General features: G+C 36.3%; 3 protein-coding genes and 1 pseudogene across 10 annotated transcripts; 2 read left to right on the top strand and 2 right to left on the bottom strand.

Annotated features, from left to right (window-relative positions):
• Positions 187-5,321, top strand: LOC104736468 (general transcription factor 3C polypeptide 5). Of its 7 annotated transcripts, none has more exons than XM_010456455.2 (15): positions 187-529; positions 640-775; positions 1,058-1,307; positions 1,408-1,497; positions 1,600-1,690; positions 1,919-1,979; positions 2,408-2,450; positions 2,566-2,737; positions 2,819-2,917; positions 3,363-3,431; positions 3,618-3,756; positions 4,047-4,248; positions 4,579-4,679; positions 4,778-4,820; positions 4,963-5,321. In XM_010456455.2, the coding sequence occupies exons 4-15, from the start codon at positions 1,410-1,412 to the stop codon at positions 5,160-5,162; spliced, it is 1,308 nt and encodes a 435-aa protein (XP_010454757.1). In that variant the 5' UTR covers positions 187-529; positions 640-775; positions 1,058-1,307; positions 1,408-1,409; the 3' UTR covers positions 5,163-5,321. The 7 variants fall into 7 exon arrangements, with proteins under 7 accessions (XP_010454757.1, XP_019089847.1, XP_010454763.1 ...); XM_010456458.2 differs by having other exon boundaries at positions 189-475; XM_019234301.1 differs by having other exon boundaries at positions 189-374.
• LOC104736470 lies at positions 5,414-6,562 on the top strand (annotated as a pseudogene).
• On the bottom strand, positions 7,311-7,982 carry LOC104738146 (pentatricopeptide repeat-containing protein At1g12620-like). The gene has a single exon (XM_010458370.1). The coding sequence runs from the start codon at positions 7,980-7,982 to the stop codon at positions 7,311-7,313; it is 672 nt and encodes a 223-aa protein (XP_010456672.1).
• On the bottom strand, positions 8,578-10,648 carry LOC104736471 (two-component response regulator-like APRR5). Of its 2 annotated transcripts, none has more exons than XM_010456463.2 (6): positions 10,521-10,648; positions 10,224-10,352; positions 10,010-10,136; positions 9,719-9,917; positions 9,027-9,624; positions 8,578-8,943 (listed from the first exon to the last, which is right to left on the bottom strand). In XM_010456463.2, the coding sequence occupies exons 1-6, from the start codon at positions 10,608-10,610 to the stop codon at positions 8,845-8,847; spliced, it is 1,242 nt and encodes a 413-aa protein (XP_010454765.1). In that variant the 5' UTR covers positions 10,611-10,648; the 3' UTR covers positions 8,578-8,844. The 2 variants fall into 2 exon arrangements, with proteins under 2 accessions (XP_010454765.1, XP_010454766.1); XM_010456464.2 differs by having other exon boundaries at positions 10,224-10,405; positions 10,521-10,612.

The following is a 21,667-nucleotide window of genomic DNA, read 5'->3' on the forward strand; positions in this document are numbered from 1 at the left end:
TTTTTATTTTTCTAATTAGTGTAGAATTTTTTCAAATTATTTAGGTATTTGAGTATAAAAAACACCAAACTTTTAGAATAAAAAAAATCACTACCATTGTAAATAATGGCACTCTGTATTTTTTTTTTCAGTTATACCCACGTGTTAATGTAGTCAGAACCGGTCCGGTTAAGTGTCACTCAAGACTCAGTCAGATCAGTTTATCCTAAACGCTGCCGTTTAGCATTCCGCCACTACGGGCAGGAAACAGATCCCGTGCAAAAGCTCCGGTGGTTCTTCTCCACCGCCGTATGTTCTTCCGGCGCACCAGACGGCCTTCTGGACCAACTTTAGTTCGAGATCTATTCCGATCCTCTGTCTAAAAGCTACTTCTGGTATTACCATCGTTCTCTCTCTCCCTCTGTAACCTCTGCGTATTTGAATCGTATTGACTAGAGTCTTCGTTACACTTGCATCGCTCTCTCTCTCTTCCATGGTTTCGGAACTAGTTCTACCTCTATTATTCAAGTCCTTTTCACATATCTCATAGGTTTCGTGTGTCAATTCGAATTTTTCGGAACTTCTGTTGATGCGATTTGTTNTTTTTTTTTTTTTTTTTTTTTTTTTTTTTTTTTTTTTTTTTTTTTTTTTGATTCACAGCAATGGGAATCATCGAAAACGGAACAATCTCGGGTAACTTGCCGAGCAAGGAGGCGTTTGTGGTTCACTATCCTGGGTACCCATCATCTATTCCCCGAGCTCTGGAGACTCTTGAGGGAATCCATGGGACTTTCCTGTAAATTTCGCATTTGCCGTAGACTTTTTTTTTTGTTTCTTTGCGTGCTACATATTACTAGGCATCCCTTTTGTGATACTGATTTCATCCATAGAATTATTTCATAGCATTCCTCGATCTCGTTGGCTTGATCTATTTCACTATTTTAGCAAAATTGGTGAATGAAGTTGTGTTTTAGTTGTACATTTCAGAAATGTTCTACAAGAAAAACACTAAATAGCAAACTTGTACGCAAGTGCTATCTTCACGATTTAGTCACGTTGATTTTTCTTTTTTTGGTAGGCAAGAGAATCAACGTCAAACAAGCTTGAGCTACATTTCCGCCCTGAAGACCCTTACGCACATCCTGCCTGGGGAGTCCAACGTCCTTGTAATGGTTTTCTGTTGAAGATTTCTAAAGAAGCTGTTAAGAAAGATTCTCTGCCTGAAAGGCAACCTGTTCTTGCCACTAAAGATGCATGCTTACCAGAAGCTTGCTCAGCTCTTTGTGCTGATATTGTAGCTCGTGTGTCTGAGTCTTATTGCTTCGATGGTACATAACCTAGTTCACCAATTTATGGGGTCTTATGCATTTAAGCTTCTCTAATATTGACTTCTTTTTTTACTCTTTATTCATGTGGGGTATTGTGAAGGCATGGCTGACTACCAGCATGTGATTTCTATTCACGCGGATGTTGCACAGCAAAAGAAGAGAAAATGGATGGAGGTGAAGCCGCTTGCAGGTGATTTTGTCTCTATTCATTTGGTGTTTTTATTATATTGCAAATCTGCTGGTGATGGAGGTGAACTATGATGTTTTATAAATCCTCTCTGATATCATGCAGGAAACAGTGACCTAATGGACATGGCTGATGAAGATGTAATGATGTTATTGCCACAGTTCTTTGCACCCAAAGATATGCCAGATAATTTGGTGTAAGATACACTGTCTTAACAATTTTATCATTAGCACCTGGTAACAGAAATTTTGTCCAAGTGAAGTTATCCGTTTTCATCTGAATCTTACTTAGTAAAACCCGGTGTTTATTTCAGAGGATGTCTATTCCGAAGTGTTTTAGTTATAGGCCAACGATGGAGGAGAACATAGTTGATTAAAGTATTTTAAGTTCTATTAGTAATTCCACTTACGTTGTTTGTTCACAGGCTGAGACTTCCAGTAACATTACCAAAAAAGAAAGAGGAACCAACTCAGACTCTTTATGAGGTAAAAGAAGAAATGAAACCATTTGACGTTTCTGGATAAAGAGACTGATGTAGAAAAAATAACTCAAATATCATCTGTTATGATAAACTATATTGTCTTACGCAACTAATAGACCGGTTGCTAATTCTTTAATTACTATAATGGTAAGCTTTGAGACTTTGTTGACGGATTGACCTTTCTTAGCCAGACCTGATTTTGGATGTTGGGTGCTTGGAAGAGTTGGATTCGCTTAAGTATTTTTCAGGATAGTCGTTAGATTGTAAATGTTTTTTTTTCAAAAGCCTACAATTTCAGAGTCAAATATTCTGAAGCCTGTAAAAGCTCGCAGTTTCACACTTATTAAACATCATGGAAGTTAAAGATTTCATGAAAGTTTACTTGTGGTTTCTAGTTCTTCATTTTTGCTAATTGATTTTCTGATGATGCAGATAGATATTGGCCCAGTATTTGCAATTGATTTCGGTGTTAAAGATATCCTTTTCTCCGTTTTACTAATCCTCCAAATCTTACTACTGATGAGTATGAAGCCATGCTTTTTTGGTGATTTTTTTGTTAGATATCTTTGATCGCTCCTTAGCATTCATACAGATCCCAAAGATATTAAACTGGGAAGACGTAATTGTTCCCAGCTCCAACCAGTGGAAATGGCAGGTGGCAGTGTCTGCACTCTTTGAGGAGCGACCTGTGTGGACAAGAGATTCCATAGTCCAACGACTACTTGATAAAGATCTTAAATGCACACATCATATGCTAAACAGGTGAACTGATTTTGTGCGTTTCTTATGTGTATTAATTTTCTTACTACTAAATTAACCAACTTTTTGGAGTTTTCTCTGCAGGTTTTTTCTTAGATCTGCATATTATTTCTCGGGTGGTCCATTTCTTAGGTTCTGGATTAGAAGAGGCTATGATCCACGGAAAGATCCTGAGTCTCGTGTGTAAGTTATATATCTATTATTTCACTCATAATACAAATGCATGGTCTGTGACATGTAGGATTCTCATTTTCTGCACGTCAAAATAAAACAGAAATAGATCGGTTTGACCCTCCAAAAGGCCAAAGATACAGTAGTAAAGAGTGACCATGGCCGGTAATAGTTTGTGGTTTTTTCACTCTAGCATCGGCCATCGTTACCTAAATAGATGGGAAATGGTCAACTACACCTCTGAACTTCCACGTGTTCTGCAAAGTGCTTTGGAAAATGATACAAATTCTACTTGGCTCAATTGGGAGCGTATTTTGGATCTTCCAATGCAGAAAGTGTTGGAACTTACATGACATGAAAGTTTCTTTTGTAGTTCATATATATCTTGCATCTAGTCTGCTGATGTATATGTTAAAGCTCTTCACCTCCATCCTCTTTGTGTATTGTATCTTTTCAGATATCAGAGAATGGAATTCAGGGTTCCACCTGAATTAAGGGGTTATTGTGATGCCAATGCAACTAACAAGTAACTTTTTCCTATTTCCTTGTTAACTCAAATTTTTCTCTACTCAAGATATTCTATTTGCTAATATGTATGTATCCCAGAAAAACGGAAAACATGATAACAGTTTTTGCAAGTATATGTGGATTTTATGTTTGGAAAAAGTTGCAATTATAAGGTGATTTATTCTTTCCGTCTTATTTGTGACAGGTTAAAGCCAAGCTGGGATGACATTTCTGCTTTTAAAGTATTCCCTTTCAAATGCCAAACATTTCTACAGTTATTTGAACTTGACGACGAGTACATTCAACGAGAAATAAGAAAGCCTCCCAAGCAGACTACTTGTAATGTGAGTTCTAAGCTAAGGTTTTGTTTATGAAGTAGATACCAATAATATGAGACTCTGTCTTTTTGTGTTACCAATGACAATGAGAGGTAGATATGACATGTTGCTCAACTATTAAAAAGTTACATATCAAACCTTTATATGCACTTGCAATATTGCCAAAACCCACCTCTCACCAATTACCCACAAAGTCGTGTAACAGTTATCTTTGACCAGCCGTTAAATTTTATGAATTGGGATATTGTTTTCTATGAGGTGTTTGTTTTCTGATTTGATGTTTTTTTTTGTGCCAGTATAAAACAGGATGGTTCTCAGAAGCACTGCTTGATAATTTGAGACTCCGTGTAGCTGTGAGATTTGTATCTGTGTTTCCTGAGCCAGGTTTCGAAGATGTTTTTAAATCTATTCAAGAAGAGTTTGAGAGGTCAGAAAAGACACGAATTCAGAAAGATGCAATGAAACCAGGTCAACGGAATCACCAGGAAACAACTAAAGGTAAGTTAGGCAAGGAAATTTCAGTTTTCATCTCCTTTACGTTTTTGGCAGTCTATCTAGTGATTGTTAACATGCAATGAAGGCAGTTCTTCTCTCTGAATGGTCTCAACACTCTGTTAAAGTTTTGTGAAATTGACTGAGTAAACTTGGTGGAAACGTTGCTATATATATGAGTAATGTAAGTATATATATAAGGGGGATCAATCACATGTACCAAAATCGGCATTATCTTGGCAATACATATTGTGGTATGCTTATTATCATTCGATGCCAAACACATCCATCCTCCTTGTTAAAAATGGATTAACATTGATGTAAAATAATTCGCAGATATGAAAAGGTGTAAAATCCCAAACGAAGAGAAAGATGGTGATGTTAATGCGGATGAAGATTCGGAAGACATGGATGATGAATCCGAGGACCTCAATGTGGTGACTATGCTTACAAAATTTTACTTGTTTACTTCAATTCATTTTTCGGAAAGGCCATTTCATCATTTCTCTGTTACTCTTATGTTGGTCTTTTGCAGGGTGCAAATGATGATGACATATCATTATTAAGTTCTCATGGATGTATCCTTAAAAAGCATAAACTTTCATAACATAAGCATCAATCAATTAATCTTTAGTACAAACATGCAGATTCTAGGTTTCAGGAGACAAGTTAGAGAGATTGATCTGGTTTGGTATACGTTTTTCCTTAAACAATGATAAGTTGACGACATGGAGAACAACTCCAGAACCTATCTGCAAGGTTTATTCAATAGATTTCCAAGCAGCGCACCAGCTCAGTATGGTGGTCCTGGTGATGATGGTAGCGACGGAGAGTATCCGATTTACGAGCAAGAATCCAACGCTTTGGATGATGACAGTGATGATGATGATGATGATGATGATGATGATGATGACGAGTGAAGAACTTTGCATATATGTAGTGTGTATTTTGTGTGTGTAGCTAATGTAAAGAGACAATCCAAGGGTGAATGTAATTTCAACGGTAAGATTGATTGTGCAATTAAGGAGAATGTAGTAAAAAAGAAAAGTTAGTGGGTTGTAAAGTTCAAAATATAAAAACATAAGATCTATTGTGCAATTACAGAGAATCTAGTAATATTAAAAAGATTAGATATGCGAATAAACGTCACAAATCTCTTCCTCATATTTTATTATTTATCTCTCGTCTTATTATAAAAAGTGTTATAATTATATTAATACCCTCTCTGAATCTTGAGTACGAGTATGAGCCACGACGATTTGAGTTTTGAGTTTTAAAGTTCGTTTCGTTCGTTAGGGGCAATTTGGTCAATTTGACATGTTCGTTGGCCCATCTCCGCCTCACAAACCACTCGTAAACCGCCGCAGCAACAACAACCACTGGCCTCTAACGCGACCGTCACTTCCGCCATACCTGATCTGTTTCTCGCGGCGGTATCTCTCCTCTTCCTCTGGTCATCTCCCAAGCCTTTGCTAACTCTTCCTCCTAACAGATTCTCTTTCCCTCTAAATCCTCGCCGTCGATCCACGACCGTCACCATGTCTCGCCGATCTCCTCCTCCTCCTCCTTCTCCTTCTCAACGCTTCGCTAATCCTCAATCTCTCTCCGATTGGCTCGAATCGAGATTACCTTCGGACTCGTTCGCCGCCTGGGGAGTCAAACCAGGAACCAAAAACGTTCATAACCTCTGGCTTGAGCTCTCCGACGGAGAAACTTCTCTCGCCGATTCAAATCCTCCGGTACGAACCGTCAACGTCGTCACCGTTAGAGTAATCGGAAAAAACGGACGGATTCTAGTGGAATCTCATCAGGAATTATCAGACGGGAGTATCAGGGAGAGGTTTCGTCCGTTATCGGAGAAGATGAAGCCTGAAGAATCTCCCGACGAAGCTGTGATTCGCGCCATTAAAGAAGAGCTCGGATCTATCTTCGATGGCGACGACGACGTTGGAAAGAGGATGAAGGTCCTTCCCGGGAGTTACAGCAGAAGAGTTGAGGAGAGGAACTCGTTGTCGTATCCTGGATTACCTGCGCGTTACGCTCTGCACTCGGTGGACGCGACCGTGGAGGGATTACCGGAGGAAGATTTCACCACGGAGGAGAAAGAGTACGGAGGCGGAGACTCGACGGAAGATTCGGTGGAAACACGCGCCGCCGGGAAAGCTGTAACTGTGAAGCGGCATTATTGGAAATGGGTTAGTCCTGATTCGATTCGACCTTGAAATCTTGAATTGAAGAATCAGAGGTTATGTAAAGAGATATGTATACTCATACATACACATTTATATATATATATTCATAGAATCTTCTTCTTCTTCTTCTTCGTTTATGCAAATGGTTATGGCTATTGTTCTAAGTTGTTTTTTAAAAGTTTTGATATTTCACTGTAACATGTTTGCTTTATTGATTTTTAGAAAGTTTGATACATGATCACTAAAATTGGAGTTTCATGGAATACATACACATAGGAGGGAAATTGTAGATTAGAAGACATTGAGAGTGTTGTGTTCGTATGAATCACTTAAAGACCCTGTGATCTTGGTTATCCGATGATCGAATATGATAGCATCAGGTTACTCATGTGTGTGTGTCCACTCTTATGACCACACTGGTTAAATAATCTAGTTGGCGATGGAAAGCCTCTAATCCATAGATTTTGGAAGGCGTTAAGTAGGCATTTATTTGCCTTCGGCTTTGAGAGCATTATTATTGCTATGCTCCTCCAGTATTGATGAGCCTTCTTATTGTAAAAACAAAAAATCCCATTACCCTGCGACCACGAAATATTGTATTTGCTTTTTGTTCTACTGGACTTACTTGATGTCTGAAAACAGAACAAATCATAGCAACACAAGAAGACTGATATTCCAATGCTCTCTCTTTCCTGTGCAACAGGAATTTGAAAAAAGAAACAAACCACCAATACATTCCCTAATTGGACAAAAAAACGAGACTAACAAGAAAAATGAGTTTTGACAAGAGAAAAAGAAGACAATCAGATGTGACAAAAAGATTAAGCTGGCTTGAATTAATAAACCCACAAAACCACGTAATATAAAATCAAACATTCACGATAGCCTATCCAAAAAGCTTTTCTTTAATCTACCATCCGATAACATATCCATAACCATTCGATCGATCAAAACCACAGCTTCAGACACTTTGCCATTGAGACAAAGTCCATTGACCAAAGTGTTGATCGTTATGAGATCGGGTCTATGTCCCATTTCTATCATTCGATCAACTAACTCCACAGCTTCGGGAACTCGACCCTCGAGACATAAGCCATTGAGTAGAGTGTTAAATGTGGTTGTGTCAGACTCATAACCAAACTTCATGACTTTCCCCAAAACAGAATAAGCGAATTGAACTTTACGACAGCGACAGAAACAATTGATGACAATATTGAGAGTGTACAAGTCATACGCAACCCCAATCAACTCCATCTGCTTGGAGAGAGCTAAAACGAGATCATACTGCTTTGTTCTGGCAACGACACCAAACAATCTATTGAAATCAATGACAGCGGGAAGAGGACGAGACCTAATCATGTCTTGGAATAGATCAACAGCATCATCTGCCTTGATATCAGTAATCCCATTCCTCAATCTCTTTCTATAGGAGACTTTCCCATCACTGACACTTGAAATGACTCGTCCACAGCAAGACAAGAAGAGTAAAGCAGTTCTCAGAGTACCTGTTGTCTCTAGAAGAAGACGTGTCTGAACCAATCTAAGCATCGCCCCAAGTTAAAAAAAATGGGAGTCGCGTCTTCGATTTTGTGCTGATTTGCTTGTTCGGCTTTCACAGGCACCAATCTCTGCTGCACATTACATCAATTTCACACACCCAAAAACCAAANAAAAAAAAAAAAAAAAAAAAAAAAAAAAAAAAAAAAAAAAAAAAAAAAAAAGATTTAAGCTTTAATAACTTCCGATTAGGAATTTTCAACAAAGGAGGATGCCTTTAAAACTTGATATCTCTCTGCAATGAAAGTGAAAACTAGAACGAAGAAGGAACCAATGGGACCAAAACCCTAAAATCTTCAGATACAAGAATGCTTGAAGAACCGGTTTAATCCCCCCCCGACAGGATAAAATAAAACTGGATTTTTTTTTTTTTTTTATGTTTTTCTTTTCTATATAATTGATTATTTTCTACAGTAAGCCTAAAAGGGAAATTTATTTGGTCTTGAGAGAATCCTGTGATTGGTCACCGATATCAGTGGTTACATCCACTTCGAGATTCGTAGACGTGTGTTGTAATCAAGAGTTGGTAAGGCACGAGGCTATCAACTATTGTATCTTCAGTTCTTTAGTTGGTTTCTTTAGTTGGTAAGGCTGAGCTTTGTCCATATTATTTAACTCTTCTTGCAAGCAAGTTACACAACTACAATCCAAACGTATGTAGTAATTACAAATCTAAGGGTAGATCCTACCTAAACTCAAAAGCTGCAAGTACACACAAGAGTGTCACCAAATCAAACACCCACTATCTACGTGGAATTAGTGTACAAAGAACAGCACCTGTATCGGAGAAAACAAAATTCCCCTAGTTGATACAAAATTGAACTGTATTAATAATGTATATCAATTTGTTTGATCACTGAGGAGCCTCTGTGGATTGGAGGACTTGACGAACGAATTGCCCTTTGATTCGGGGACGTTGCTCTGCCAATTTCTTCCGGCTCTCATAACGGACCTGTAACGTAATTCAAAAAGCAGTTAGTATCATTCTTCTTAGCAAAGCCGTTATTGTGATGAAACATCAAAGTTAGTTCATACCTTTTTCTCAAAACATCTATCTTTACGCTTCATCCGGAATTTGGTTAAAGCGGCTTCCCGTTGAAGAGATTGCTGAAGTTTCCCAACTGACGACGAGTATCCGTCTTCGTTCTTCTTCTCAATGTGATTGCCTATTGCACTATGTTCGGTTGCAGAAGAGACGTATCTTCTCTCATCTAAGTCCATGGAACCATCCCGCTCTAGCAAACCCTCGGGTTTACCGTTGAAGGGGTGAAACATGGAACTGTATTCATGCGGGCTAACGGAACTAGGGCTTGGGGAGACTGAAGTAGGAGCCATAGCAGATGCATACGCTGTGTTAGGACCCCTGAAGTGTATGTTATTGATGGGCATTAGTGTTGCGTAAGAGCTCTGTCCAGGCCAAGAATTCATCTGATTGCTAAATGGTGGACCTGGTGAGTCCTCTCCAGTGTAAAAGCAAGCATCGTTTCTTCTTGGAGCATTTGGAAGCGGTTCAGATGAATTGTATTGGTTGAATATCACAATATTATCATCTTGACTTGGCGCAACGTTCTTTCGTTGATCAGGAACCACCGGAGAGGCTGAACATTGTGTCTGCAATGGTCTGTGTACGTACCTGTAACAAGAACATAGCAACATAGTCAGTAGAAAGAACGAGTAACAATTGAAAAGTCGACAGAAGGAGGGAATCAGAAAACTAGACTACTAACCGTGAGAAAGCTGAGGCACTAGAAGGATGAAGAGAGGGTCGGTCTCCAGAAGATTGGTTCTCGGAAGAAGCGTTTGGTCTTCTCAAAGAGAGATCAAGCTCTATCCGAGATTCGTATTTTGCAACAGTTTCTTCTCTGTTACGTTGTCCAGTTCTTCTAAACGATGCTCCCATGAAGTCAATAGCTTCTTTCGACGAGTCTGTAGAATTAACCGAAACATAAAGGGTTAACTAATGATACTGATGGAACTTTTTTTGCTAGCTCGCATAAAAGATGAAAGCACTCGCTTACTCTGCATCTCATTCGCTAGAACTGTCTCCCTAAACTGAGACTTTGCGCACTCCATCTGCAACGAGTCTCTCGCGTTGACCTCCACATCTGCACTCTCTCCTTCCATCTCAGGTCTTGTACACGAGCTCTATACAAGCACAAAGATTAACCAAACGGTTTAGAAACAAAACACCAAGGAACAGAACCAAATTCATACATGAATCAGCAAACTAACCTGAGCATCACCACCATTCCCAACTACAAGATGCTCATCTCTCTTTCCGTTTGAATTGTTTGCAGACGCACCCTCGGGTTTCTGTTGTCCAACACTCTCATCCATTGGAAAGCAATCAGGAGCTAGTGACTGTCAAGATGATCAAAACAAACAGAGAAAAACAAATCTGAGAACTCAATTATCTTTTCAAGACAACGAAATTTCCCAGAACTTATATAAGAACGGGTTTTAAGTTGTATAGATTACTCAGAACACATATACATAAGCTTAAAAAGAAGATGGGATATGAAAACATACAGTTTGTCGTCTCCAGACATGTTGCCAGAGATTTCTCAACTCATTCCTCCTCAACGGCTTAACAAGATAATCCGCAGCACCTCTCAACATACACTTATACACAGTATTCCGGAACGTTTAGTGAATCTTTATACACAAGAAAATGGTTATAATAAAGCTGTTCATTTTTAGTGTTCAAGAAAACGGTTTTAGTGAATCTTTCCGGTCATTTTTATAACATCGTCATGTATTCCGGAATCCGGAACCACCTTTTCCGATCATTCACTTTTGTAAATTGTTTTATTAGATATTCAATTTATTTTTTAAAAATGATTATCGACCAATAGTTTACCAAATTTTATCAGCATTTCAGTTTTTTTTCCTCGTTGCTTATTGTTTTGTTTGCGTGAATGGATTAAATAAAATAGGCGACAAAAAAAAAATCAAATGAAAGAACAAACACACGAGTACACGACGGGTCAAGGGTAGGGTCGTAGGGACAAGGTGATTAGAGTTTTTAGAAGTTTTTTATTTTATTTTCCGCGGCTAGATATTTTTTAGTGACATGAGATAAGGCACAACACAACAACAAAGGGACACTTGTTTATACTTGGTGTTCTCGGTGGATAGGAATATGACACGTGTTTGGTTGTAATCTAACACTGTTAATGATAGCTGTCTGAAAGACTACCAAAATACTCCCTCTGTATCAGAATACTTGATTTTTTAAGATTTTCACTAGGATTAAGAAAATAATTAATGTCATCCAAACAATACAAATGATTAACCCAAAACAATAAATGATGTATATAACCGTGTGCTTTTTTTTTTTTTATGCTTAGAACAAATGGATTGATTTAATAGTTTATTTATAGTAAAAGCAAAATCATTAAATAGTTAGTTGATTTTGAAAATAAGAATGCATTAAATACTCTAGAAAATCAAGTATTCTGATACAAGAAAAAATCCTAGAACATCAAATATTCTGATACAGAGGGAGCATCTTCTTTTTCTCTGTCTCCTCACCCGCCCGCGAGTGTGACAGATAGCTTCTACTCGCTCTCTCGCTCAGTCATTCCACTCACGTCCGTTTGTACTATTTTATTTTTTTTTTTTTACTTTCTTTGTTATTGACCAAAACTTAGTAGAATACTAGGTTAATTAGAAAAGAACAATTAGTGTAATGCCTGACAGGCTGACACTAAAATGATCATCGATTAACAAATCAAATCAAGAAAATGGTTATAATAAAGCTGTTCTTTTGCTAAACGTTGCGGCAGCGATAGGTAAAGAAGAAAAACAGTGTTACCGGAGAGCAAAATATACAGAGATGAAAGAGAAGTTTCGCAGATGATAAACGGTGATGAAGATTGATATGTCGCTAATATTTTTCAGCAATCGATCCGATACCGTCGCGACTCAACGGATGCCATCTGCGACTCATTTAGATTTGTAATTTTCAAGCCCACGGTATCGTTCAACATTACTACTACTCTGTTTGACACGTCGTTTCAATCTACCGCTGCCGCAGCCGCAACATTTGCCAAAAGAACAACCTCAATATAGCCAAGGGCCCAAGAGCTACGAATGATTCTAATATATTAGTATCAAGTTATTGTCATTATGTTTTGGCCGGTGTGTTAATACTTAATACTGACCAAAGATTAATTTTAGTTTATTTTAATTTTTGAAAATTTAAGGTATGAGAATGAGTTCGAACTCACAATCCCATTATTTATCAACCTTAAATGTGATAAAACACGTTTTTACAAATTTCGTAGTCATTAAAATGTATAAAATGTTTTCTGAAGTCGCAAGTTCAAAGCTGCACTTGAACTCATGACCACCGGCTTTTGATTCTATTATCAATACTTTACTTCTTTGACAAACTACAACTATTTTGAAAATACTTTTAGTTTAATAATCACAAAGACAAAATGTGGGGTGAAACTGAATTTATAAACTACATACGCACATGATGATCTTGAGACAAAAACTTAAAAACTACTTTAACTCAAACCTATGATATTCAGACAGGCAGATAATCACACTTGACTTCTACTATATCAGCAGCATATATGGTTTATTTTTTTCTTCTCACAAGTCAGAGGTATAAGAAAAAAGAAAATGTTCGATTTGGTTGGATGACATAAATCTCTACGCGCCAGTGTATAGTAGTGGAGCTAATGACTTTTGGTTTAAGGAATAAAAATCTACTATTATATATGCACATGATGATCTTGAGACAAAAATTTTAAAAACTACTTTAACTCGATCGAACCTATGATATTCAGACAGGCAGATAACCACAATTGACTTCTACTATATCAGCAGCGTATATGGGTTTTTTTTTTTCTCACAAGTCACAGGTATAAGAAAAAACAAAAATGTTGGATTTGGTTAGATGACATAAATCTCTACGCGCCAGTGTGTAGTAGTGGAGCTAATGACTTTCGGTTTAAGGAATAAAAATCTAAAGATATTTTGGCCTAACTTACACTAAACATGCGATATCCTTTTTTTCAAGCAGATATTTTTTTTGTCTGCAATGATATTTTCGTCCTCTCCTTTTTTTGTGTGGCCAACTTTGATATTTTTAATTTCTTTTTCGTTCTTTACAGTCTGTGTAGTGTGTAGGATATTTTTCTTCATTTTAATTAGGCCACTTTAAAGATATTTGTATATAATCATGTGGCTAATGACTTGTCAATTGATTTTTTGAAAAAGCTAAGCTAGTTGGTATTAATAAGCTTCAAAACTTTTACAAGCTTACAATAATTCTTTTTTTGCATAAACTTCTGGTTTATTTTGCTTCAAAACAAATGTTGCAAGAGAAAAGATCAAAATCGTTTTTAATGACAACTATTATTTGGGTAAACAAGCTTGGTGCAAAAACAGAATATTAATGAGAAGAAGAACTCCGAAACCACAATTGGAGAAAATCTCGAAACTTTAGGATGTGCCTTCTTAGTTCTTACGGAGCAAGTGTTGTGAATCCCTCAATCAATAAATAAACAAATCCTTAGCTGAAGTAGTATAGTGCCGATGTATAATTGTATATTATAAAATCATCTATGTTCTATAAGTATATAGATAGACAATCATTTTTTTTAAAAAGATTATATTGCTCAAATCTTAACTATTTCAACAATTCACTCTATATAATATATAAACTATAATTTCTAAAGATGCAGTTATATAGAAATTAAAATTACTTATCAATGTGATATTATTTATTTACAATATTAAAGAGTATTTGAAGGACGTCAAAGCCTCAAAAGTAAAGAATAAGAAGAAATTTAATTAAAAATCGAATATATGTAAATTTAATTAAAATACAATATCTGATGATCTCTGATGAATCTGAGCTGTTGTTAAGAAAGGATAAGGTGAAGAAATCTGTTGGTGAGGTTGAAAAAGATCCTCTCCTTAAGAAATCTATTTTAAGGCTAGAACCGATACCTCTAGTGCATTTGGATCTTAACAAAGATAAAGGAATGGTTTTTAATTATGAGGAGGAACGGATTGCTCTAGAAAAATTTGAAGGAGACAAGAGGTTTAAAAACTCGATGATGGACGCATCAGCCAGTTTGCCAGAATCTTCGGGGAGAATGGAGGTCTCACTACCTTCTTCCTGGCAGGATTCTACAAATTTTCTTGCTCTCTCGCAGCCTTTTCAGGATAATCCGACGGTTTTTAGGATTGGCTTCTCTGAAGCTGGTCCTTCCGGGATTAAACCTCCAAAAGCTAAGGGAAGAAAGAGACCAACGAAGAGTCAGAGGAAAGCCAAACCGAAGGAGGTATTGGGGGTCGAAGGTTTTCAGAATATAAAGATTGGACTTTCGATTGGTGTGAAAGACAAAAGAAAAGCAGTTGATGAGGGATCAAGCGCTGCAAAATCCACAAAACTAAATCCCTTAGAGGTAATCCCAAAGGAGGGATTGCCCAACGCGTAATGAGCATCATTAGTTGGAATTGTCAAGGCTTGGGACGGTCTCAAGACTTGGCTTTTCCCCGTCTCAAGGAAATGCGTAAAAAACATTTTCCTGAGATGCTTTTTCTGATGGAAACGATGAATAGTAGGGATTTAGTAGTAGATCTTCAATGTGTTTTGGGGTATGATAAGGTTTATTCAGTGGATCCAGTTGGTAAATGTGGGGGTCTGGCGGTTTTTTGGAAGGCAAGTGTTAAGGTAGATATAGTGTTTGCGGATAAGAATCTGGTGGATCTTAATGTTCAGTTTGGGGCCGTAAACTTTTTTCTGTCTTGTGTTTATGGCGATCCAGATTTTAAGAAAAGAAAGGTTGTGTGGGAAAGGTTGAGTAGGTTTGGAGTGGGAAGACGAGACAATTGGTGTATGGTTGGGGACTTCAATGATATTTTACACAATGGTGATGGAGGGCCAAAAAGATGTGAATCGTACTTCAAACCTTTTAAAGAAATGCAAGAAGCTTGTGGGATGAGGGAGTTGTCCAGTTCGGGTAATAGGTTTACATGGGCTGGGAGGAGATATGACTTGTGGATTCAGAGTAGGTTGGATAGAGCTTTTGGTAACAAAGAGTGGTTTAAAAAGTTTCCTGCGACCAATCAGCATTTCCTGGAAATGAGAGGCTCTGATCACAGACCAGTTCTAGTCAACTTGATGGCTTCTATGGATTCTTACAGAGGTCAATTCAGGTTTGATAAAAGATTTCTGCATAAGCCAAGGGTTGAGGAAACAATTCTACAGGCATGGAGTTCTGATGAAAGGGGGGACAAACTGATGGTGTCTGATCGCATAAGATTGTGTAGAAGGGCTCTTAGTGGTTGGAAACGTGAGAATAATATGAATGCTAAAGACAACATTCAGGTGATAGAAAGAGCTCTAGAACAGGAACAGACGTCTTTGAAACCTAGGTTCCAGCAAATTTTCACTCTAAAAAAAGACTTAGCCAAAGCGTATTGGGAGGAGGAAGTTTATTGGAGTCAGAGAAGTAGAGAAAAGTGGATGCATTGTGGAGACAAGAATACCAAGTTTTTTCAGAATTCTGTCAAGAACAATAGAGGCAAAAAACGCATTGAAAAGCTGGTGGATCTTAATGGTATAGAGCAGTTTTCTGAAGGTGCAAAAGGTGAAGTTGCGACGACATACTTCAATGACTTGTTTAAGTCCTCTAATCCTACTAGCTTCAATCAATGGTTTGAGGATTTCCCACCCAAAATCTCTGATCACATGAATGACAGGTTAATTAGAGAAGTGTCTTCGGAAGAGATTAGAGAAGCTGTTTTCTCTATCAAACCAGGCAGTTCCCCAGGTCATGATGGGATGTCGGGTATCTTCTTCCAACATTATTGGAACATTGTGGGGAAACAAGTGATACTAGAGGTGCAAAATGTCTTTCGAACAGGGGTGATGCCAGTAGAGTGGAACTACACTCATTTATGTCTCCTGCCGAAGATTATGCATCCTGAAGAGATGTCAGATTTAAGACCGATCAGTTTGTGCTCAGTCTTGTATAAGATAGTGTCGAAGGTTTTGGTTCAGAGATTGAAGCCAATGTTGGATCAGATTGTCTCAGAGACTCAAACTGCGTTTGTACCTGGGAGGTTAATTTCAGATAATATCCTGGTAGCACATGAAGTGGTCCATAGTCTGCGCACAAAGGATAAGTTTTCGGGTGAGTTCATGGCAGTGAAAACTGACATGTCCAAAGCTTACGATCGAGTCGAATGGAGTTACCTCAGAACTCTTCTCAAGGCTGTAGGTTTTCACCAGACTTGGATCGATTGGATGATGATGTGTGTTTGTTCGGTGACTTTCTCAGTTTTGATAAATGATAAACCTTTTGGGATGATCATTCCACAAAGAGGATTGCGTCAAGGAGATCCGCTTTCCCCATTTCTTTTTGTGTTGTGTACTGAAGGCCTTACGCATTTGTTGAACAAAGCACAACATTTGGGTCTTATTGATGGGATGCAGTTCTCAGAGCAGGGTCCAAGTATTCATCATCTTTTGTTTGCTGATGACAGTCTATTCATCTGCAAGGCAAATAAGGATCAGGCCTTGGTGTTGTACAATATACTGAAAGGGTATGGAAAGGCTACAGGTCAGACTATCAATCTTAATAAGTCTTCCATCTCTTTTGGGACCAAGGTTTTAGGTTCGAACAAGCTTGAGGTCAAGGCAACCTTGGAGATTGAGCATGAAGGTGGAGCGGGGGTGTACTTAGGTCTTCTAGAATGCTTTAGTGGATCGAAGGTGGTGATGTTGGATTATATCAAAGACAGACTCAAGAGCAAAACTTCAGTTTGGTTCTCTAGATCGCTTTCTCAAGGCGGGAAGGAGATCATGATAAAAACAGTGGCAATGGCAATGCCTGTTTTTGCGATGTCATGTTTTAAACTCCCCAAAACCACCTGTAGCAATTTAGCAAGTGCTATGTCTGATTTTTGGTGGAGTTCAGCTGAGCATTTGAGGAAGATCCATTGGGTGAGTTGGGAGAAATTGTGTCTACCGAAAGCTTTAGGGGGGTTGGGTTTTAGAGATATAGGTCTTTTCAACCAGGCGTTGTTAGCCAAACAAGCGTGGAGGTTAATTCAATTCCCAAACTGTCTTTTCTCCAGAGTCATCAAAAGTAGATACTTTCCGGATTCAGAGTTTCTGCAAGCTGTGCTGGGTCCAAGACCTTCCTATGGTTGGAGAAGTATTCTCCATGGCAGAGATCTTTTAACTCAAGGTCTAGTTAAGCGAGTTGGAAATGGAAAAAGTATTAGAGTTTGGATGGACCCTTGGTTAGAGGATAATGGAATGAGAGCGCCCTGGATAAAGAACCCTATAATTAACATCGACTTGTTGGTGTGTGATCTCATTGTACCGAACAGGAAGGAGTGGGACATTGACAAACTTGAGGACCAGTTTTATCCGGGGGATGTGGAGCTGATAAAAGAACACAAACCTGTAGTGTCAAGTGAAGATTTCTGGATTTGGAAACATAACAAGAGTGGGGCTTACTCAGTGAAGTCTGGTTATTGGTTAGCTTCGCAGATCAACTTGGGGTCAGTTTTAGCAGAAGCTTCATTACAACCGTCTTTAAATGAGCTCAAGATACAGGTGTGGAAACTCAAAACGGAACCCAAAATCAAGGTTTTCCTCTGGAAAATTCTTAGTGGTGCGATCCCAGTTATGGATTTACTATCTTGTAGAGGTATGAAGGTGGATAATCGTTGCCAAACTTGCGGTCTAGAAGGAGAATCTATTCAACATGTGCTCTTTGGTTGCTCTCTTTCTAGACAAATTTGGGCTATCTCCGACTATCCTGAACCAGAGGGAGGTTTTGTTCATGGTTCTGTTTTTTCCAATATCTATCACTACTTGATAAATAGAGATAATAGAAATTGGCCGCTAGAAATAAGGAGAAGTTTTCCTTGGCTTATCTGGAGAATCTGGAAAAACAGGAATATGTTCTTTTTTGAAGGCAAAAGATTTTCTCCTTTGGAGACTGTGGAGAAAGTCAGAAAAGATGTTGAGGATTGGAGTGCAGCTCAAGTGGTTGAAGGAGAAAGGACAAGGCTAATGGAGGGTCATAATTCTAGTGATCGAAACCAAGTAGTTTCTCCTGTAATATCCTGGAAACCGCCTCAAAAGGATTGGGTCAAATGCAACTTAGGAGTGGTTTGGTCAAAAGAACAATTGTTAGTTGGAGCTGCTTGGGTTTTGAGAGATGAGAAAGGAAAGGTGCTCTTGCACAGTAGAAGTTCTTTCCCTAATATTAAAAGCAGGATGAAAGCCCAAGTAATCAGTTTGGTTTGGGCAGTTGAGAGTATGTTTAGTCTCAAGGTAAACAAGGTGGAGTTTGCAGTGGATGACATTTTGTTGGTTGGAATTATTAACAGGCCGCAAGCGTGGCCTTCTTTTAGGTTTCAAACAACAGAAATGTTGGGATCATTGTTTCTTTTGTTGGATTGGTTGGTGGTTTTCGAATGTGTGACAGCAAATAGAGGAGCCTTTCTCATTGCACAAAGTGTTTTAAGGCAAGGAAGGCTTCGTTCTTATGTAACGACCAGTTACCCAAGTTGGCTTGAAGAGCTTTTCAGAGATGAGAGTGTTTCCTCTGCTTGAGTTGGTCTGTGCTTTGATCAATGGTTTTTAAAAGTAGTGATTCTTTTTGTAAAGTCCCTGTTAAATGGTTGATCAGGGTAGGTAGGAAGTGGCCGAGTATCTTCATGCTTTTTAGGTTTTTTTGGTTTGACTTTTCTCAAGTGAATGGAGTAGATATAGTAAATTGTATCCTTTCAATATCAATATATAAAATCAGTTGACAAAAAAAAAAAAATGTAAAGGAAAGCAGAAGTATTATCGAAGTTTCTGAGGACTTTTATGTATAAGTCATATAGTAACAATGATGTAACATTTGACAATTAATGACAGATAATGATTGAAAACCAAACACGTATGTGGATGGAAATTCTATGTCACTTAAGGCTTCATAATAAATGATATGCTATCTTTGTTCAAATTAGCATCAATTAAAATTGGAGATACTTGTCATAACTTGCTGCATACTTGCTCAAATTGGCATCAGTTATTTTTTACTAATATTATCTTTATTTTATGTGTTTCTATTGTTTGAGATTTACAGATCTTTGGAAGAAATAAAGCTTTCTTGTTTATTTATTTTTTAGGATTGTCAAATCTATTTTTAGTGTATTTTCCAATAATAAGACAAGAAGTAAACTTAACCGAGCCCAAACTCATTAGTTTGACGAATGTTATTTGTATTTTATTATTTACAAACAAATGATATTTTGCGATGTATGAGAATGTATTGAATACAAATCCCTTTTTTTTTTTATGGTCTTTATTTTATAGTGCAACTACGTACGTGTCTAAAAATATTAGACTAACATATTATTTTCAAAAATACACGATACTTTAAACTGTTAAAAAATGTTTTAAAAGACATGCCTTTGTTGTCTAAGCTTGCAAAATTTCGGAAGCACACTACACACTAGATAAAGATATAGTAGATAGTTATTAATTTGTTGTAAAATGTCGCATTACTTAAATCTCTAATACTGTAAATAATATACTTTATAACACAAAAATTATAATATATTTTGAACATATGATTATATAGAAATTGAAGTTACATATGAATGTGCTATTATTCAACTGTAATATTTTTTTTTTTTTAAAACCTCAGAAGTGATAATATAATTTTTTAAAATTAGAATCAATAATGAGAAGGAAAATAGTGTAGTAAGAATGATATAACATTTGACAATTACTGACATATAATGACTAGAAATTATATACATTTATATATGCAATTAAAATTATATTTCACTTAAGGTTCATGAAAAAAATAAAAATTCGAGTATATATCCAAATAGCGTGACATTTTCGTTCAAACTTGCATGAGTTGAGATTTACAATAGTTGTCTGAATTGCTTGCATATGTGTTTACTGGTAAATTTGGTTAACTTTTATTTGCGATTATAGGTTTGTTTTACATTTTTATTGAATTTCACATACATAACATTTATTTAGGAGCTTGTATATTTAAGATTTAAAGGTTTTTGGAAAATATATTTTTGCCTATTTCTCATTTTGGATTTCTTAAAATCTATCTTAACATTTTTGAAGTACATTTTTGTGTCATCCTCTCTTATCTTTGTATCCAAACAAGTCTCAACTAAATTCTCTACAATTCTTACAACCAAACACAATTATTTCCTTATTTGATAATATTAATTTCCTAAAATCTATCTACCTAATTTAAATCAATATGTTAGATTAAAATATAATTCTCCTTTCACTTTATTTCATCTTATATTTCATTATTTTAATTACTATTTAATACATAAAGTTAATAAAATTTTATATTTTTTTAGCATATGATGTGATTTGAATTCTTATAAACAAATATATATTTTAAAAATTGTCTTACTATATTTGTAATCAAACAAATATATCCACATATAGAGCTCGAAATACATTTTTGGAGTACAATAGGGTGCCATCACTTTTTGCCAATTTTGGGTAGAGTTTTTAACTAAAATTATAACCGATTCAATTATCCGGATCCTCCTTAAGATTGCCGAATATTTTGGGCCCGTTTTTAATATATAGCGTACTTATTTACATCCAATTAATGCTAATTATTGCCAATTAATGCCGATTGTATCTTAGGAAATATCTAATTTGCATGCCAAATTTCTAGGGCCGAGTTTGACAAAAATAATTGATAACACAAATTATGTAATCACATCTTCTTAATATAGCAACTAATTCAAGATGAATACATTTTAGGAAAAATCTAATTTGCATTTAATAAACGATTACATATTTGGTAAGATCGTATCTATATATATATTTTGGAGACATTTATAAAATAAATCATGAAGTTCAAACCTATTTACAAGTATGCCATTGGTATTAATTTTTTGAAATATATATTTTGGATTCGATGATATTACTTTATCATACTAAGCCCAAGCCCATTTCAGTTCTAAATGTAAAATGTAAATTAATATATTCTTTCTGTTTAGAACGTTAAAGAATCATGGGGATAACAATCAGAGACAAAAAAAAAACAATAATATTTTTTAAACCTATTATAGTATACTCATATAATTATAAAAAATAATATAATTAAAAATATTATTATCCATACATTGTAAATAAAAATACAAAATCACCAACACAATATATTTGTTGACTAAAAATTATATGAACAATAAAGATATTTTAAAATTTTAACTATATAATAAAGCAATAAATATACACAACGAGAATTATACAATACATATAATATATTTATGTAAAACTATAGTACATTTAAAAAATATAAAACATATTAGTGATATATAGGTAATATAATAAATAAATTATATTATGCATTCCTAAACAAAACTATAATCTTGCGGTGTACCGCGGGTGAATATCTAGTTAGATTTAAATGTACACTATTAATCCAATAATATTAATTGAGAATCATAATAAGAATATGCCAATCATTCATTCCTAAATCGTAACTAACCAAATCATAAAATGTATATTCTCAACTTGCAAATCAAGAGTTTCTACGAAACCAGACCTACAACCGTTAACAATATATATATAGATGCAATTCACCATCGACTACAAACACCTCTAAACTATTACAATATCATATTAACAAAATAAT

The sequence above is a fragment of the Camelina sativa genome, chromosome 13 (genome assembly GCF_000633955.1).
Source record: "Camelina sativa cultivar DH55 chromosome 13, Cs, whole genome shotgun sequence".
NCBI lineage: Eukaryota > Viridiplantae > Streptophyta > Magnoliopsida > Brassicales > Brassicaceae > Camelina > Camelina sativa.

Coding starts and splice junctions, on each gene's coding strand:
- LOC104736468 (XM_019234302.1), top strand. CDS start 642: ATGGGAATCATCGAAAACGGAACAATCTCGGGTAACTTGCCGAGCAAG. Junction 775..1,055: donor GGGAATCCATGGGACTTTCC/TGTAAATTTCGC, acceptor TCTTTTTTTGGT/AGGCAAGAGAATCAACGTCA. Junction 2,738..2,818: donor ACACATCATATGCTAAACAG/GTGAACTGATTT, acceptor TTTTCTCTGCAG/GTTTTTTCTTAGATCTGCAT.
- LOC104738146 (XM_010458370.1), bottom strand. CDS start 7,982: ATGCTTAGATTGGTTCAGACACGTCTTCTTCTAGAGACAACAGGTACT.
- LOC104736471 (XM_010456463.2), bottom strand. CDS start 10,610: ATGTTGAGAGGTGCTGCGGATTATCTTGTTAAGCCGTTGAGGAGGAAT. Junction 10,137..10,223: donor GGAATGGTGGTGATGCTCAG/GTTAGTTTGCTG, acceptor GTGCTTGTATAG/AGCTCGTGTACAAGACCTGA. Junction 9,918..10,009: donor TCTAGCGAATGAGATGCAGA/GTAAGCGAGTGC, acceptor TTAATTCTACAG/ACTCGTCGAAAGAAGCTATT.